At 44.4% G+C, this 19,722-nt stretch overlaps 1 protein-coding gene across 16 annotated transcripts in view; it reads left to right on the top strand.

Annotated features, from left to right (window-relative positions):
• GGT1 (gamma-glutamyltransferase 1) overlaps positions 1-19,722 on the top strand; it is a 655,664-nt gene that overhangs the window by 536,208 nt on the left and 99,734 nt on the right. For 6 of the 16 annotated variants that reach the window (XM_085636048.1, XM_085636047.1, XM_085636050.1 and 3 more), the window contains 2 exons: positions 8,560-8,730; positions 11,667-11,797. In XM_085636048.1, the coding sequence (XP_085492174.1) occupies positions 8,560-8,730; positions 11,667-11,797 (302 nt within the window). The remainder of the gene's footprint in view (positions 1-8,559; positions 8,731-11,666; positions 11,798-19,722) is intronic. The other 10 variants (XM_085636053.1, XM_085636063.1, XM_085636054.1 and 7 more) reach the window with 3 other exon arrangements.

Here is a 19,722-nt window from a genome sequence, read left to right as displayed (position 1 = left end):
CCTGGTGGCTCCAGAGGAGTGCAGAACTAACTTTCTGCATGCTGCATGCATCGTTGGAGCCAGGTGAGGCTGGGAGAGATGTGGCTGTACCTGCCAGCTGCAGAGGCTTCCAGAACTCCCTCTCTGCACATTGCACAAGCCCTCTGCAGCTCAGAGCCAGGCGAGGTGGAGACAGGGGCATCTCTACATGCCACTTCCTGAGGGGGTTAAGGACATATTTTTGCATACTGCATGCGTCTTTAGAGCCAGGTGTGTCAGCGATAGCGGGGTCTCTACCTGCCAGCTCTGGAGGGGTCCAGAACTCCCTCTCTGTAGGCTGCATGTATCTTCAGAGCCAGGTGAGTCAGAGATAGAGGCATCCTGTCAGCTCCAGAGAGGTCCAGAACTCCATCTCTGCACGCTGCATATATATTCAAAGCCAGCTGAGGCAAAAACAGGGATGTTTCTACCCGTCAGCTCAAGGGGGGTCCAGGGCTCCCTCTTTGCACTCTGCATACATCTTCAGAGCCAGGTAGAGACAGAGGGGTCCAGAACTCCCTCTCTACACACTGCATGCATCTTCAGAGCCAGGTCAGACGGAGACAGAGGGGTCCAGAACTCCCTCTCGGCACATTGCGTGCATCTTCAGAGCCAGGTCAGATGGAGACAGAGGGGATCCAGAACTCCCACTCTGTACACTACATCCGTCTTCAGAGCCAGGTGAGATGGAGACAGAGGGGTCCAGAACTCGTTCTCTGTACACTGCATGCATCTTCAGAGCCAGGTGAGACGGAGATGGAGGGGTCCAGAACTCCCTCTCAGCAAACTGCATGCATCTTCAGAGCCAGGTCAGATGGAGACCGAGGGGTCCAGAACTCCCACTCTGTACACTGCATGCATCTTCAGAGCCAGGTCAGATGGAGACAGAGGGGTCCAGAACTCCCACTCTGTACACTGCATGTATCTTCAGAGCCAGGTCAGATGGAGACAGAGGGGTCCAGAACTCCCACTCTGTACACTGCATGCATCTTCAGAGCCAGGTCAGATGGAGACAGAGGGGTCCAGAACTCCCACTCTGTACACTGCATGCATCATCAGAGCCAGGTGAGGTGGAGACAGAGGGGTCCAGAACTCCCTCTCGGCAAACTACATGCATCTTCACATAAATCATGTTTCGGCGTTCTAGAAGCTTGCACTGATGTAGACTGTGTTGCATAAATCATGTTTTGGTGTGGTAGAAGCTTGCACTGATGCTGACAGTGTTACATAAATCATGTTTTGGTGTCCTAGAAGCTTGCACTGATGATCTTCTGTTACTTAAATCTTGTTTCAGCATGCCAGAAGCTTGCTCTGATGCTGACTGTGTTACATAAATCATGTTTTGGTGTGGTAGAAACTTTCACTGATGATCGTCTGTGTTACATAAATCATGTTTCAACGTGCTAGAAGCTTGCACTGATGCTGACAGTGTTACATAAATCATGTTTTGGTGTCCTAGAAGCTTGCACTGATGATCTTCTGTTACTTAAATCTTGTTTCAGCATGCCAGAAGCTTGCTCTGATGCTGACTGTGTTACATAAATCATGTTTTGGTGTGGTAGAAACTTTCACTGATGATCGTCTGTGTTACATAAATCATGTTTCAACGTGCTAGAAGCTTGCACTGATGCTGACTGTGTTATGTAAATCATGTTTTGCTGTGCCAGAAGCTTCCACTGATGCGGTCTGTGCTACATAAATCATGATTCGGTGGGCTAGAAGCTTGCACTGATGATCGTCTGTGTTACATAAATCTTGTTTCAGCGTGCTAGAAGCTTGCACTGATGTTGACTGTGTTACATAAATCAATTGTTGGTGTGCTAGAAGCTAGCACTGATGTTGACCATGCTAAATCTGTTTTGTGTGATAGGGGTGTGCACCAAGGCTATGTGTGAAGTAATTGTTCTCTGTACGACAGGACTTTCTGCTTATGTGTGTTAAAAGAGTTTGCACCATTATTGTAAGGGCTGAATTTGTTAGGTGTGGTAGGAGTTTGAAATAAAATCTGTGCTGAATCTGTGTTCTTTATAATAGCCCTTGCATGTCTGTGCAGAATCTCTGTGTCAACCTGTTGTGTTTGCGTGTGTCAAGGGATTAGTGGTTTGCAGTGAGTGTGTGTGATAGGGCCTGCAATGACGCTGTGTTAAATCTGTACTGCACGTGCATTCACAGGTGAGGGTGTGAGACAGGGGCTTGAATGAAGCTGTGCTAAATCTGTACTGCACGTGCATTCACAGGTGAGGGTGTGAGACAGGGGCTTGCAATGAAGCTGTGTTAAATCTGTACTGTGTGTGTATTCAAGTGTGTGAGGGTGTGAGATAGGGGCTTGAATGAAGCTGTGTTAAATCTGTCCTGCTTGTGTATTCAAGTGTGTGAGGGTGTGAGTTGGGGGCTTGCAATGAAGCTGTGTTAAATCTGTACTGTGTGTGTATTCAAGTGTGTGAGGGTGTGAGACAGGGGCTTGAATGAAGCTGTGTTAAATCTGTACTGCACGTGCATTCACAGGTGAGGGTGTGAGATAGGGGCTTGAATGAAGCTGTGTTAAATCTGTCCTGCTTGTGTATTCAAGTGTGTGTGGGTGTGAGATAGGGGCTTGCAATGAAGGTGTGTTAAATCTGTACTGCGTGTGTATTCACGAATGACGGTATATTCAAGTGTTTGTGGGTGTGAGATAGGGGCTTGCAATGAAGGTGTGTTAAATCTGTACTGCGTGTGTATTCACAGGTGTGGGTGTGGGTGTGAGATAGGGGCTTGCAATGAACCAGTGTGAAATCTGTACTAAGTGTGTTTTCAAGTGTGTGTGGGTGTGAGTGAGATAGGGGATGGCAATGAAGCTGTTAAATCTGCACTTTGTGTGCATTCTTGGGGAGGCTGTGAGATAGGGGCTTGCAATGTTATGTTATGTTATGTTAGAGCGACTTGATATAGCGCACAAATCACCCCAGGGCATCTCGGCGCTGCTTGTTGATTAAAGACAAGAGTCGGTGCGGGTGTTATTAAAATAGATGGGCTTTGAGTTGTTTCCTGAATTAACAGTAACTTGGGCAGGAACGTACGTGAAGAGGGAGCTTCTTCTAGTACACGGGGGCGAGAAGGGAGAAAGCCTTTCCGCTGCTTCTAGATAGATGGATGCGTGGGGTCCACAGCCGTGCTTTCGAGCCAGATCTTAGATTACAGCAGGGGGCATTCGCTTTTAATCTTTTCTGAAGGTAAAGTGGGCCTTCGCCCTTTAAGGCATTATATGTGAGGCGGCAAGTTTTGAAATATATGCGTTTCCTCACAGGAAGCCAATGTAGTTCTTTCAGCAGAGGCGCCGAAGAGGTGCCAGAAGGGCAGTGGAGCACAAGACTTGCTGCTGTATTTTGAACAGCCTGAAGTTTAGAGATAAGTGTTTCACTGACGTTGGCCAACAGGGCGTTGCCATAGTCCAGTCTGCTTATTACTATGGCCTTAACCAGCGTTCTCCTGGCGGAGATTGGGAGGTAAGGGAAGATTCTGCGCAGTAGGCATAGGTAGTGGTAGCATGAGCCAGTGGTGGCCAGAACGTGATCTCTCATAGTTAAGGCTTGGTCCAGTTTTATCCCCAGATTTTTTACTGCTTGATTGGTCGCAGGGGAGGCGCCCAGTCGTTGCGGCCACCAATCATCAGCCCAGATTTCAGGGGCTTAACCGAACAGCATGATCTCGGTTTTATCTGCATTCAGCTGGAGATAGTTCTTATTCATCCAGTCTGAGATGGCTAGCATGCCTAAGGAAAACCGTTCTTTTTCCGCTGCCAAGTCCTGGCCTGGTGTAATCATCAGCTGGGTATCGTCAGCGTAAGAGATTATATCGAAGCCAAAGCGCTCTGCAATCCCAGCCAAAGGTGCCCTATTGATATTAAACAAGGTGGGACTCAGACATGAGCCCTGCGACACGCCCTTATTTAGGGTTATTTTGCGTGGGGAATAAGAACCCATGATGACAGTTTGATGTCGATCATTCAGGAAATGTTGGAGCCATTTTAATGCCAGACCCTGAATGCCAATTTCTTGTAGATTTTCCATCAGCCTCAAATGGGAAATGGTGTCAAAGGCTGAGGAGATGTCCAATAATACAAGTATCATTGGGTTTCCTGCATCCACTTACAGACGCAGAGAGTCAGTTACTGCCAGAAGTGCTGTCTCGGTGCTATGGCCTGGGCGGAAGCCAAATTGGGAAGGGTCAAGGATCTGATTAATTTCAAGATAAGAGCTGAGTTGCTTATTGACAAGACCTTCAAGCTGTTTACCCAAAAGAGGAAATAAGGATATAGGTCGATAGTTGGCTAGCGATTTATGATCCAAAGAAGTATTTTTTTCAGAATGGGACGTACGCAGGCCATCTTCCATTCTGACCGAATGGTACCTGTTTTGATTGAACAGTTAAAGATCTCTAAGATTCCTGGGGTGCAAAGAGTGGCCACCAAGGACATTGTTTTAGGTGGACAGGTATCCAACGGAGAACCTGACTTTGCAGATACCAAGGAGCTATGGATTTCTTTCAGTGAGCGGCTCAAAACTCTCTAAAATGTGAGAGGTGGTTGTTGGCTGCTTAGGTTTAGAAGTAGAAATTTTTGGGTCTTGATGAGGGACGATATGCAGTTTTGAATAAATGTTGGAGATTTTGTCCTGGAAAAAATTGGCCAACGAGTGGCAGAAATTCTTGGACTCAAGCAGAGACTGAGAGCATGCCACAGGCATGATAAAGTCATGGACTATATTAAAAAGGACTTTGGAAGAGTTCCCTGCCGGATCGATTTGATTGATGATAAAGCTATGCCTGGCTAATTTGATGTTGTGGTGGTAACAGGTCAGCGTTTGTCTGTACACATCCTTGTCTCAGGGGCTTTTACTCTTACCCCAACACCGCTCTAAATTCTTAAATTTAGATTTTTCTATTTCTGGTGTGCACCAGGGGGCCGAGGGCCGATGATGGGTGGAACGGCAGGTTTTAAGAGGGACGATTGTATTCAATGCCGCTGTCAGAGCAGTTTATAAAGACTCCAGTCGCTTCGAGACCATTTAATAATTTTGTGGCAGGTTCAGATGGAAAACTTTCTGAAAGGATTCAGCAATAAGTTTATGCCATGTCCTGTAGGTGTCACCTGCTTGTCTACTGTTCCTGATATTAGACCGGGGATGTGCTGACTGTACACCAAAAGGAATTAAATGATGATCTGTCCACGTGAGAAGTATTGGAGCCTTACAATCCACACAGTCAAGGTTTGAGAATAGTGGGTCAAGTGTGTGGCCTGCGGTGTGAGTGGGACCTCTAATTCTGTGGGAGAGTCCCAGGGTCTCTAGGTCCGTTAGTAGTTTCGTTACCTCCAGGTTGGCGAGGTCTTCCCCGTGGAAATTAAAATCACCAAGGAGAAGGAATTTCTTTGAGGCTAGGACATAAGTGGCTATCCTTTCCACCAGCTGTTGGCTAAAGTTGGTCTTGGACCCAGGTGGGTGATATATTAAGGCTCCATTCCAACTATCCTTTGCGGAGACTTTTATTTTAGACATACCTAGCTCCATAGTGTCGGAAAGGAAGGTAGTGATCCATGTTACATTTCTAGTGTTTTTAAAAACTACGGCAATACCCCCACCCGTTTTTATGCCTCGATCAACTTCAATGAGTTTGTAGTTCTCTGTGATTGCTGGCGCAATAGCTGGAAGATTGGAGGCATTTAGCTATGTTTCTGTTAAGAAACAGATATCCGGAGACCGGGAGGTGATTGTATCCCATATTTCCTTTGCATGTTTAGGTTGCGACCTTACATTGCAGAGGAAGCTTTTTAACTCGTACTCAGCTGTGTTGGGGGGGGGGGGGTGAGGGGGGGGGGCTTTTCCCCGTACAATACCCAGAGTCATAGTTTACCTTGAAAATGACATTTATAGCATGCCATGGGACCCTCTGGTAAATGTGGATAGCTTTTTGCGCATAGGAGTTGTTGTGTGCGGCTGGTCTTATGCTGTGTTCGTAATTTGTGTAAGGTAGCTGCTGAATAAGAATGGCGATGTATGGCTTTATTATTTACCTTAGAAGAGCAATGAAGCTGTTAAATGTACTGTGTGTGTATTCTGGGGTGAGGGAGTGAGACCGGGACTTGCAATGACGCTGTGTTAAATCTGTACCGCGTGTGTATTCAAGTGTGTGAGGGTGTGAGATGGGGGCTTGCAATGAAGCTGTGTTAAATCTGTACTGCGTGTGTATTCAAGTGTGTGAGGGTGTGAGATAGGGGCTTGCAATGAAGCTGTGTTAAATCTGTACTGCGTGTGTATTCACGGGTGAGGGTGTGAGATGGGGGCTTGCAATGAAGCTGTGTTAAATCTGTACTGCGTTTGTATTGAAGTGTGTGAGGGTGTGAGATAGAGGCTTGCAATGAAGCTGTGTTAAATATGTACTGCAGTGTGTGAGGGTGTGAGATAGAGGTTTGCAATGAAGCTGTGTTAAATATGTACTGCAGTGTATTCAAGTGTGTGAGGGTGTGAGATAGGGGCTTGCAATAAGGCTGTGTTAAATCTGTACTGCGTGTGTATTCAAGTGTGTGTGGGTGTGAGACAGGCGCTTGCAATGATGCTGTGTTAAATCTGTACTGCGTTTGTATTGAAGTGTGTGAGGGTGTGAGATAGAGGCTTGCAATGAAGCTGTGTTAAATCTGTACTGCGTTTGTATTGAAGTGTGTGAGGGTGTGAGATAGAGGCTTGCAATGAAGCTGTGTTAAATATGTACTGCAGTGTATTCAAGTGTGTGAGGGTGTGAGATAGAGGCTTGCAATGAAGCTGTGTTAAATATGTACTGCGGTGTATTCAAGTGTGTGAGGGTGTGAGACAGGGGCTTGCAATGAAGCTGTGTTAAATCTGTACTGCGTTTGTATTGAAGTGTGTGAGGGTGTGAGATAGAGGCTTGCAATGAAGCTGTGTTAAATATGTACTGCAGTGTATTCAAGTGTGTGAGGGTGTGAGATAGAGGCTTGCAATGAAGCTGTGTTAAATATGTACTGCGGTGTATTCAAGTGTGTGAGGGTGTGAGACAGGGGCTTGCAATGAAGCTGTGTTAAATCTGTACTGTGTGTGCGTGTGGGTGTGAGACAGGTACTTGCAATGATTCTGTGTTAAATCTGTACTGCGTGTGTATTCACATGCGTGTGGGTGTGAGACAGGGGCTTGCAATAAGGCTGTGTTAAATCTCTAGTGTGTGCGTATTCAAGTGTGTGTGGGTGTGAGATAGGGGCTTGCAGTGAAGCTGTGTTAAATCTGTACTGCGTGTGTATGTGTGTGTGTGTGGGTGTGAGATAGGGGCTTGCAGTGAAGCGGTGTTAAATATGTACTGCGTGTGAATTCAAGGGTGTGGGTGTGAGATAGAGGCTTGCATTTATGCTGTGTTAAATCTGTCCTGCTTGTGTATTCAAGTGTGTGAGGGTGTGAGATAGGGGATTGCAATGAAGCTGTGTTAAATCTGTGCTGCGTGTGTATTCACGGGTGAGGGAGTGAGATACCCCTGTGGATAAAGCCAGGAACCTTGGGGTTATCATAGATGAGAAACTTAGCTTTAAAGCTCAAGTTTCCAAGGTTGTGTCTTCCTCTTTCTTCACAATCAAGACTATAAGAAAAGTTCTCACATTCATTCCAAAATCCTCTAGAAAGCTGGTTGTAACCGCTTTAGTCTTGTTTAAACTTGATTACTGCAATGGATTATATATCCATGTGCAATCTACTCCTCTCAAAGTTGCAGGCAGTACAAAACGCTGCCGCAAGACTGATTCTAGACATACCTAAATATCAGTCTGTTAGATCAGCAATTCGAGACCTTCACTGGCTGCCAGTCGGTCAGCGGATAACGTTTCAGGCACTCTGCACCGCCCACAAGGCACTGCACAAAGAAGGGCAAACATTTTAAGCGGACCTTTTTAGATGGTACTCCCCTTATAGACCTCTGCGTTCGGCTAATGCCAATCTGATGCTGGTGGTCCGAATCAAAAAGATGAACTGGGGCGGGAGGAGTTTCAGTTATAATACCATCAAGGAATGGAACTCCCTTCCTTTATATCTCAGAAAAATTCCCTTCCTTCTTGAGTTCAGAAAATACCTGAAGACCTGGCTCTTTTAGGAGCAGTAGTCCATAGCACAGTATGCAGCACGGGTAGCGCCAAGACACCTGAGGGTATAGGTGCGCTGTATAAATTTAATTAACATAACATAGGGGCTTGCAATGAAGCTGTGTTAAATCTGTACTGCGTGTGTATTCAAGAGTGTGTGGGTGTGAGACTGGGGCTTGCAATGAAGCTGTGTTAAATCTGTACTGCGTGTGTATTCAAGAGTGTGTGGGTGTGAGATAGGGGCTTGCAATGAAGGTGTGTTAAATCTGTACTGCGGTGTATTCAAAAGTGTGAGACGGAGGTGTGTGTGCGTGTTTTTTTTTTCTGTGAATAGACAACTTTATTTTTGTAGCAACTTTCGCCAATTTTATAAATTGTCAAATACAGGAGATTGTTGCCCCGGTTTCACACAAATTCACACTCTGTCTCCCCAGCAGGATGAAGAAAAGGTATGTGTCAGTTGGCATCCTCGCCGTGCTCCTGGTGGCCGTGGCACTGTTTTTGGGGCTGTTTTTTGGACTCCGCTCAAAGCCGGCGACAAGCAGCCATATCTACGGGAAAGCCGCAGTGGCCACAGATGCGGGCACATGCTCGGAGATCGGCAGGTACCTCTCATAACTGTCCTTTTTGTGGTTGTCCAATGGTTTGCAACAGTGGACTGTTGGGTCCAAGCTCTTCAATGCCACATTACTTCTTCTGCCAAATCCTGCGGAGTTTAAAACAAATTCTTGACATGAAATGGCAGCTTTTTTGCAAATAATACATTCCACAAATTTCAACACAATGGTTAGATTTTGGGGAGATTCTACTCAAACATGCACAATTCTTCGTGCAGCCAATGGTGTGTATCTCTTGATACGCATTTCAGGATTGTTGTCCTTCTCTAGTAGAGAGTAACAATTTTGTTTTAGATGTGCTGAAAATACTGCTCAGTCTTCTGAGGTCTCTCTACCACTCACAGAGCGCAGGCGCGTCAACCAGAGCGCATTATCTCCTCCGCTCAAAGGGGGAAGGGAGCGCACTTCCTCACATCCCAGCACTCCGTTCGCTCAGATGCATTATGGTAAATGCAGTGCATGGTAACACTTACTTCAGTAAAAGTCTTTAGTTTTCACCATTGTTGGTGCAGCCAGTGCTATGTTTCTCTAGACATGTTTCAGCATTGTTGTCCTTCAGAAGATAGTAACAATTTTCTTTAGATGTGCTGGAAATGCTGATGGGAGGCAGGGCGCTTCCATCCTTCATACGTTTGATGAAGCTCCTTTAAGCTAATGAGCTGACAAGCTCTGGTTGATGCACCTATACCCAGTGAGAGGTACAGAGACTTGAAAAGAGTGTGGGCAGCATTTCTAGCACCCTAAAAAGGACTTGTGGAAGGGCACAAGTAATGCGTCCATGTTCGTGGGGAGGGACCAACACATGACAGCAGATGAAGTAATGAAATGAAATGACAGTGAAGCCAACTCATTTTAAGCAATAGGTGGTCTCTAAGATCACTGATTTAAAACAAAATGTCTTCAAGATTCAGCAGGTGCGCTGTCTAGGCGACACCTAAAAATGACAAGAATTGGCAAAAACAACACACGTGGCTTCCCTGTAATACAGGGAGTAGTCACATGGTGGCGCCATTATTCATAACGTACAAAACTGTGAAGCACAAAATGTAGCTATTTCACATGCAAGTATAATGCTGTCAATCTCACAATGTAAACCCACAAGAAGGCCTGAGTCAGCAGTTATGCATTTTATTAGCGCTGCTAACAGCCAGCTAACGCTTCGTGGGGCAGACACTGAAGAGTTGAGGCGCACTCGGCTGTGAGAGCAAAGGAGCTTGAAGTGCTTTCAAGATGTCGGTCTCACAAAGGCTCATGATACCTCTGGCAAGCAATGATGTGCTACAACGCCAGAGCTGCCGACTTTTTTTTGTTGTTGCAATTTTATATAGCGCTAACTCGACCCGAAGGTATTGGAGCGCTTTACATGAGCACCAGTTGCATTACACACGGACACATTCATTTTTGGAAGGCACAGGGAGAGTAAGTGATTTGCCCTGAATCGCAGGATGTTGAGCCGACGGAGCCTTGAACCTGGTTTCCCAGCTCCAAAGTTATGCCACATCCTCCTAGTTTTGCATTTGGCCTCGGCTCAACATCTTCTGGGCAAATCACTTGATCTCCCCGCGCCTATGCCTACCAAATAATGAATGTGTCCTTGTGTAACGTAACTGGTGCTAATGTAAAGCGCTCCAATACCTTTGGGTCAAGCTTCCGCTGTATAAAAACTGCAACAAAAAAAAGAAACCGGACATCTCATAGCACGCACATGTGTGTGGTTTTCATCAATCAATCAATCAATCGATCATTTGTAAAGCGCACTACATATCCGCGAGGGTCTCAAGGCGCTGGAGGGAGGTTGGTGGGGGGCACTACTGATCGAACAGCCAGGTCTTGAGTATCCTCCTGAATGTCAGCAGGTCTTGGGTCTGTCGTAGGCTCAGTGGGAGGGTGTTCCTTCTCGCAACAACATAGGCAGTCTCCAGCTGCTTGAAGAATGACAGCTCTGGCACAATGATTTTCAGGTCCCCAAGCAAAATTACAATTTGCCATGATTCAGACCATGGTTACTCACAAACATTTGCCCAAGGGCCACAAAATACGGTTTGTGGTGTGACCAAGGGCCTCACTGATGCCAGCAGGGTGGCGGGAGGGGGTCTGGGTGGGTCATGGATTGTGTAAGGAGGTTCAAAAACATGTTAAATAAATGGGCAAGCATTTATTTGCAGGTTAATAAATGCTTGCCCATTTATTTAACATATTTTTCTAAATATTAGTGCTAGCAAATAAACAGCAGCTGGTGCTGGTCACCAGGGGGCGCATTAAAAGGTCAAGAGGGGCGCAGGCGGCCACCGAGTCGTACTTTAGGTATCACTGATTCAGACTCTCTGATCAAACCAGGCTGTCTTTGAGACAAATTATTGCAATCGAGCGCCCTCTAGTGGCTTGAGTGATGACACAGCTGTCTGTAACGCACCATTGTCCATGAAGCCAGGCCACAAGCGGTCACTATATTTGCTTCGGCACCCTGTCATTCTCTGTGGTAGTGCCTGTAAATTCAACCAGACTAATCTGCCCACAGAGCTCTCAAGTGTCCTAGTTCTGTGCCTGATTAACTCATTTATTACAGATGCTTTCCTTGCATTCTGGGTCTTGTAGTCCTCACATGTTAATAGCACAGACAGGACTTCGGGTACCAACCAGCATGCAAAGTAAAAACCTGAATTGAATGATTTGTTCATGTAAGGAACTGGGGATCTTGACAGCTCTGTGACCATAACATCTAACCTTTTCTCCCACTTAACTTCAGTGCCTATGGCTAGCTGGTTACTCTCCTGCCTTGCCACCTCACCTCCTTATGACTTCTTTGGCCTTGGCCCTCATCAGAGTGAGGGTGTATCTCACACCTGGGACCAGGGCCTCCACACATCCCTCCTCTGTGCATTGTGAGGAGACATTCTGATTGGTTGTCCTTCTATTACGTGCAGGGACGTCCTGAAGGAGAAGGGCTCGGCGGTGGATGCAGCCATCGCGGCTCTCATCTGTGACGGGCTCATGAATGCGCACAGCATGGGCATCGGAGGCGGGCTCTACTTCACCATCTATGACGCCCAGACCGGTACGTGGCACTGGGCACTAGCGAAGAGTGGGATTTCGCGGGGCCCATCATTGGATCGGCAGATTGGGTCCATATTATGGTTGCAAGAGGACTAGTGAAATAACTTTTACTATGCAGCGCGTCGTGTTCCCTTCCCCAAGCGCTTTTATTTATTTATTTTAAATCAATGCATTGTGGGAGTTGTAGTTTGGTTGCTTCTATTGAACCAACTGGACTAATGCAGCTGTTAACTGTTTTTTAAAAGGAAAGAAACAGGATGTCCTGTTAACATGGATCAAGTTTGGAACCCTAACCCGTTGGTTCTGGAATAGTTTGGTTTATTAGCTTCAGAAGGCAAGTTGCAGCTTGCAACCTTGATTTCCATTGATGTGCATGAAATTATGAATATATTTGAAATGTAAACATATGTGTACACGTAACTTAAAAAAAACAAAAACCATGCAGTGTGCGAAAACTGCCAGAATTGCACGTTTCCAACCCCATCATCGCATCTAGTTCTGCAATCTGATTCCCACCAGACTCCACACACACAAGACTTATGTGCGTAAAGCACCTCAGGTTCCATATCCTCCTGCTACAATAAAAATGTATTTTATAACGGTGAACACTGACCTTGGACCTAGGCTTCAGCTATATTTTAAGCCTCCGCTGTAAACAATACTTAAAAATACCAGTTCGGTTAAAAGTTTAAACACAGCTGTCAGATCATGTCATTATTGATAGTTTTTGCTTCGAATCATAGAAGCTAAAATTTGGACGCTGACTGGAAAAAAATCTACATGCACTCGGCTTCTGTGTTTGCCTTGGCTTGGGAAGAATCTCTGAATAAAGAACTGCAAAGAGAGACTGTTTTTATTTTATTTGTGTGCTTGTGTAGGTAAACTCTGATGAAATTGTGCCCTCTGGTGGCCAACGGTACATATTACAAGATCTACAGTTACAACTCAGAAACCGTTCTCTATGTACCTGTGAATGAATGAATTCAAATATTGTTTCAATTGGTTAAAATTGTTACAAAAGAGACTGGGCGGGAATCTTTCCATCCGATCGCTTCCTTCAATCATAGTTAAAACATAATAATTTAATTTGACAAGTCTATTATTTATATCTAAAGCATAGTCATTTCATGAAACAAATCTAGTAGTCGCAACACTAAACAATGAGCAAAAGGTAGCAGTGAGAAACACTCAATTAGAACTACAATCTACCTTTAGTCCTTGTTTGAGTGTTTACTTAAAAGTTCTTTCACTTGATATACAAATTTCGCTGATCTGGCCAGTTCCATTAGAGTCTCCAAATTCAAGCCTCTGTGCAGGTGCGTATGCCATATTTTAAAAACGGAGGTTTCAATAAAGTGCGACGTGCATAGTCCAAACAGTGGCACGTGCAAACCAAGTGAGCCATGGATTCCTCATACGGGTGGCACAGTCTGCAAGTGGTGACCGCCTCTAATGTTTTCCAGTGAGAGTTGATATCTTTTATTGGCAATACCATCAGCCTCACGGCCAGAATTTGCTTTTAAACTGTCTTGTTTAAGGCAGAATGAAGGTATGGCTGTCTCAGTTTGTCATGGAAGGAACTAGCTAATAGCCCAATGTTGCTACTGGAAGACCTTAATTCCTTCATGTCATCTTCCTTCGATAGTAGTCTGACATGTTTTTATAAGATGGATTTTAAAATTTCAGGTTGGTGGATAAAATCTTGCCCTTTCGACAGGTCAAGGCGCAGTTCAGTGCAAGCAGTAAGAAGGCCATTGGCCCATGGATTATTGCCTTTCACAAAAATTTCCTTCAGAATAGCCTTTATTGTATTCGGTGGTGAAGCACAGGCCCCTCGATAGTACCAAAAAATCGATGCCCAATGTTCGTAGCGTTGTTTATTTAGCCTGAATTCAAGTTGTACCAAGACGTTCCGGGCATGAGCGGGTATGTGAAAAATCTGTTTGTACGCTCCGCAGTTGGCACGTTCCGTGATGTTAATTAATGCCGCAGGAAATACAAGTTGACCGTATGTGATTGAAGGGAGTAGCTTAGCTCTTATAACCTTTCCAATGGGTTCAATTTACATAGGGCGTATGTCACTGCCTTGGCCTTTAATTCGATGGATGCAGTATATGCTGCAGACTTCCCATTGCTCATAATCCGTACCCCCAAGTAGTTGTATTTAGTTGTTGTTGCTATTTTCAAATTGCCCATTCTCCATTGTTGTTTAAGTTTATTTGCATACTTGCCGAAAATTACTATCTTTGTTTTTCCTGCGTTTGCTATTAAATCATTTTCGTTGTTATAAATGTTTAATGCATCCAATGTTCGTTGCATGCCTGTTTTAGTGTGATCCATTAGCACCATGTTGTCAGCGTACTGCATTAGAAATAGTCTGGTTGACCCGATTTTCAGTGCTAGCAAATTGGCTTTTGATATTGTTTTACCTAGGTCAGCGGTGTAGAGATTAAAGAGCAGAGGTGCCAGTACGCACCCTTGTTTTAGCCCTCAATCTGTGTAGATTTGTTTTGTTGCTGAGTTCGTCGATAATTTCACGCGTACCCAAGTTCCACTATAGAGGGTGATAATTGCTTTCAGCAGCATAGTCGGAATCCCCCAGTTTTGTAGTTTCCACCACAGCAGGTTCTTGTTGACACAGTCAAATGCTACAGAGTAGTCCACAAAGCATGCACCGAGTGGAAGCTGGTTTTTCTGAGTAGACTGTTCTACCAGATAAGCAAGGGCTAAGATGTTATCCAGTGTTGATGCCCCCGGCCTGAATCCGAATTGGTAGACTGGTAAGATTTCTCTATCGTTGCCCAATTTTGCAGGTCTTGCAGCAAGAGGCTTGTGTATCCTTTTGCCTCAATATCCAAAAGGGCTATCAGCCTATAATTAGATGTGTCTCCGGTGTCGCCCTTTTTGTGGATCGGTTGAAGCAGGGAACCTTTCCAGGCTTTGGGGATCGTTGCGTTTTACAAGCAAAACTGGTATCTCTGTCACTAAAACCTTAAAAGAAATAGAAACGCTGGAAGAAGAGCTGACCAAGGATTCAAACAAAGACCAACAAGAGAAACTAAGAGATGCCATGAAACAACGACTCGTGAAATACGAAGTGAAGATCAAAACACGCAAACAAGAAAAATCTGATCGGGACGAAAGGGACTACACAATGGGGAGAGTTCTCACCTTCGCGAAAAAATTCGAGCAATCTAGAAGAGAAGTGAGAAACGGTAACAAAGTAAGAACCACTGAAAAACCTCCCAGGGTGGATACCTCAGAATCCGATGTAACAGAGAACGAACAGTCGGAAGATGACGCAGCCGGCATGACGGAAGATCTAACAAAAACCCCTTTTCAAAAGGAGTTCAATGTCATCAGACAGTCATGGCTGCGGGGAGGCAAAAGCAAACCCCCGGAAAACGAAAAACCAGAAGGGGGGGCCGGAAGAGGAAGAACAAGAGCGAATCAGTCGACCAGAGGTTCCAGGAACAAAAGAGGGGGCAGATGGTAGAAAGTGACCATCTGACCATAGTCAACCTAACATCTAAGGTACTGACCCCAGTGGAAGAATCAGTACTCAAATTGGGTTTAACGTTTTGCCCACAAAATCGAATGGAGTTTACCCAAACAAGGATTGACTTATTTAAATTTGTTCGAAAACTAAAGTAACACAAACATTTCAAACTAAAACCCACAGCAAAAGAAACGAAAATGCTGAAAGTGTATAACACCACCGATCTCCTGGTGGGTGATGATTTAATTGCCCTGGAAATCCTAGAAGACCTACGACAAGAAGGGACATTGGAAGATCCAGAGTCCACAACTACTACGAGTCAAAGACTCACACGAGTCGGCATAGAGCAAGAATCACCCAAAAGCGGCATGAAACTACCCTCTAAGTTTCTACCACAGATGCCTTTCGACGCCATTGATACCTTCTCCGAAGCTGTCGTTAAGGAGCTAATCAAATTCAGAGGAAACAACAATGGGAAAACTCGAAAAAAAGACAATCTAACTGAAGCACAAAAAACTGCCATTAAGGATTTGGAACAGGACAATACAACCATCTATAAACCTTCTGATAAAGGAGGAAACATCGTGCTGATTCCAAGAGAACTGTATGTAGCAGAAGCCATACGACAGTTAGGAGATAAAAATTGTTATGAGACAACTACAATGGCAAAATACCAGACAAGCATAGAACAATTACACACTTTAATAAAAAAGTGGTATGAGCATTCAATGTTGGACTTTGATGAATACTTGTTTTTAAGAACCAATAACCCCGTCTTACCCACGTTTTATCACCTACCCAAGGTGCACAAAAATAGAACTCAACCACCGGGTAGACCGATAGTTTCCTCTATAGGAAGCTTGACAGAGAATCTCTCCAGATTCTTGGATCATTTCCTCTTTGAAGCCGTATTGGGACTAAAATCCTACATTAGAGACTCTACCGACTTCATAAGACAGATTGAGAAACTCACTTGGCAACCATCTTATTGCCTAATTGTTTTAGACATCACGAGTTTATATACTTGCATTAACCACACACAAGGCATAAACGCAGTGAGATATTTTCTCCAGAAACGATCCTTGAAATTCAGCATACACAACGAGATGTTGTTGGAATTTATCGGATTCTGTCTGTACAATAACATCTTCATCTTCCAGGGGGACCTCTTTAGGCAAATCTCGGGTACCGCGATGGGCACCTGCTTCGCCTCCAGCTACGCGAACTTGTTCGTGGGCTGGTGGGAGGAGCAGGTGGCATGGTCTGAAGAAAACAGACTGGACTAATAAAGTCATATCGTGGTATAGGTACATAGACGACCTTTTCCTGGTATGGAATGGCACGGTTGATCAGGCAGAAAGATATATTGAACACCTAAATAAGAACGAGATCAATCTACGATTCTCAGGCGAGATAAGTTTGGTGGCAGTAAACTATCTTGACCTGAGAGTCGAGATACAGGAAGGGAAGATTACAACAGCCTTATATAGAAAGCTGACTGCTGGAAATAGCACGCTACATGCTGCTAGTAGCCATCCCCAAAAACTGAAGAACAGCATCCCATATGGGGAATTTCTTAGACTGAAAAGGAATTGCTCTGAAGAAAACGATTTTAAATTGGCAGCCAGAGCAAGCATAAATAGATTTATTGAAAGGGGCTATACTTCAGGCCTCCTTGAGAATACACTCAAGAAGGTAGAAAAAATACCTAGAAAGGACTTATTTCAGCAAAAGGTCCGTGATGATCAAACCGGCAAATTCCGTATAATAACCACCTTCTCGGAAGATGCCGACAGTCTAAGACGAATAATGAGAAAAAATTGGCACATATTGAAAACTGATGCCATTATTGGCACAGACATTCCAGCAGGACCACTAATCACCTTCAGAAAGGCCCGATCCCTCAAAGATAGCTTGGTTCACAGCCATCTGGATACTATACCATCTAAACAGGGAACCATTAGTGAAATGAAGGGTTTCTTCCCTTGTGGGAGATGTAAGGCCTGTGCGTATAGCAAAAGGGTGCTTACGTATGAGATCAAAGGCCTGAAAGCACCTAAAAAAATCAAGAAGTTCATGACCTGTAATACCACCCACGCAGTTTATTGCCTGAAATGCCCCTGTGGGTTAAGATACATAGGGAGTACGATACATTGTGTGAAACTTAGAATCTTAGAGCACATGCGTGCAATTGCCAAAAAAGATTTTAACTATCCCGTGGCACGTCATTTTGCCCTTAAACACAATAGTAACAGGGATCTGTTACAGTACTTCAGCATAGACTGCATTCCATTTGATGTAAGGGGAGGAGACAGAGTTCTGAAGTTGCGAAGACTTGAATCACGATATATTATAGATCTCCAATCCAAGTCCCCAAATGGGTTAAACGGTGGGGAAGAATTGACAGTTCATCTGGGTAACTAATTGTTATGTAATTTAAAGTGATCATTGATCGTTGAAATGTTGACTGGTGAAAACCTGGAACATCGAAAGCTTCTGCCGATTCACGGCTAAATAATGACAAACGAGGGAAACATGTAACATAATCTGTTTGGTGCAATTAACTGATCCACGGTAAAAATGCAATGAATTGATGGGTCATGGCAAGGTTATGATAACAGAATCAAGCATGTTTATGAATTGTCTCGTGAAATGCTTAACCCCTTCGGTGCTCATGACGGAACGGTTCCGTCATGAGCCACGGTTGAGCTGTGCTCATGACGGAACCGTTCCGTCATGACCACGCCCGCGCAAGATTCCGTCAGCACAGCGGCGGAATCTGCGCAGCATGGAAGGGGTTAAAATGTTGTATTCAATCAACTTTATTTAAAAAAGACCTCGCATAATTGACCATTCCAAGATGGCGCTCATGATGGAAAATGCGCCAGCCCCTTGTTTGTTTCTAGGCTAATCGATGTAACTCTTTTTAATGGCGCCTCACAGCGCATTAGGCAAACACTGAAGAAGGATCTATTCTGAAACGCGTCTGTTTGCATTCGGTTTAAATTATTAAATTCTGCTGAAACGAAGCCCCGTGAGTGCCGTTCTTTCCTTCCAGAAAACGGAGGAATCTTTGGAGCCCATATCGTGTGCGGTACACCACCGCACTCGGCACCCGCCCGCAACGAGTGACTCGTATTTTGGTGTACTTGGAGCGACATATATATATATATATATATATATATATATATATATATATATATATATATATATATATATATTATCTACTGGCAGTCGCCAGTAGATAGTTATAGTTAGGACCGTGTTTCCATAGGAAATCCTCAACATTCTATTTGGAATAACTTTGGCGCCGGTTGACGAATCCTCGCGAAATGTTCAAAATAGGTGGGGCGCTTCGCTCCGCTCCTAACCTGAAAGTCTCGGGGGGGATTCGTCAAGCGGGGGCTGAGATAAAAGGGGGGTCCCAAAACGCGTTTTCCCCATGCAATTTTCCATAGGGACCTTTAGTCCAAGGTACAGCCCGAACGGCTGAACAGAATTACTTGAAATTTGCCAGAGAGGTAGTCCTCAGCTCAGGGAAGTGCCTTTTGCAGGTCTGGTGTCAATCTGTTCAGTAGTTCCTGAGAAAATCAAAAGTAAAATCATATATATATGTGGGCGGAGCCTAACCACACATCTCATCCTGAGATCTGATTGGCTGTCAGCACTTCATCCAAGAAGTGTTGGCAGCCATCTTGGGACCAATATACATGATAGCACCTCATTAAAAAGCATTTCAGTTAATAGAAGGTTTTAATACTTTAGTTACATTATAAATCATTTGTTGATGGTACCATACTCATTTTAGGAATTGTGGTATGTTCTAAGGTGATTTCACCATGTGAAAAAGCCTTCTGCTGGGATATCATGATTGAGAGAAAAATATTTTCTCATGCTTTTCCCACAGAGGTTTGGAAGGTGATCTATAAGCTAAACTGAGAGCTTATTTTCTGTAAATTTACATTATCTTTCTCAGTCATGTGAGAATGAAGTCTGACATTCTCAGTAAAACATGTACATCCAACAAGGGCAGAGACTGTCAGTTGATTCCTTTGTGTTCTACTGCAGCTTCCCAGAGTGTTCCAAAGAACAACTAGAGCGCTAACAGTCCTACTTATGATAAACGTATGGCACACCTGAAGCCATCTTGCTTGGATTAAAGTGGTAACTCTTAAAACATTTAATTTAAAAAGGAACAAAATGAGGGGGTTTATTTTTCCATAAAAAGTATGATTAGTGCTGCAGAAAGAAAAATTAGGGCACATTTTGAGTGACTTCTCAAATCCTCTTCTATTTCATTAAAAAATTCTGACATGCAGACTGAAACATGCACTTTCAATACCAGCACCAGTTTTCCCTGGTGAGCAGTAGCTTTACTACAGTGATCTAATGAGACAAAAGAGCCCAAATGTAGCCCAAATATCACC

This window comes from Triturus cristatus, chromosome 11 (assembly GCF_964204655.1).
Source record: "Triturus cristatus chromosome 11, aTriCri1.1, whole genome shotgun sequence".
NCBI lineage: Eukaryota > Metazoa > Chordata > Amphibia > Caudata > Salamandridae > Triturus > Triturus cristatus.
The sequence above is the reverse complement of the archived record's forward strand: the minus strand, read 5'-3'. Positions and strand labels throughout refer to the sequence as shown.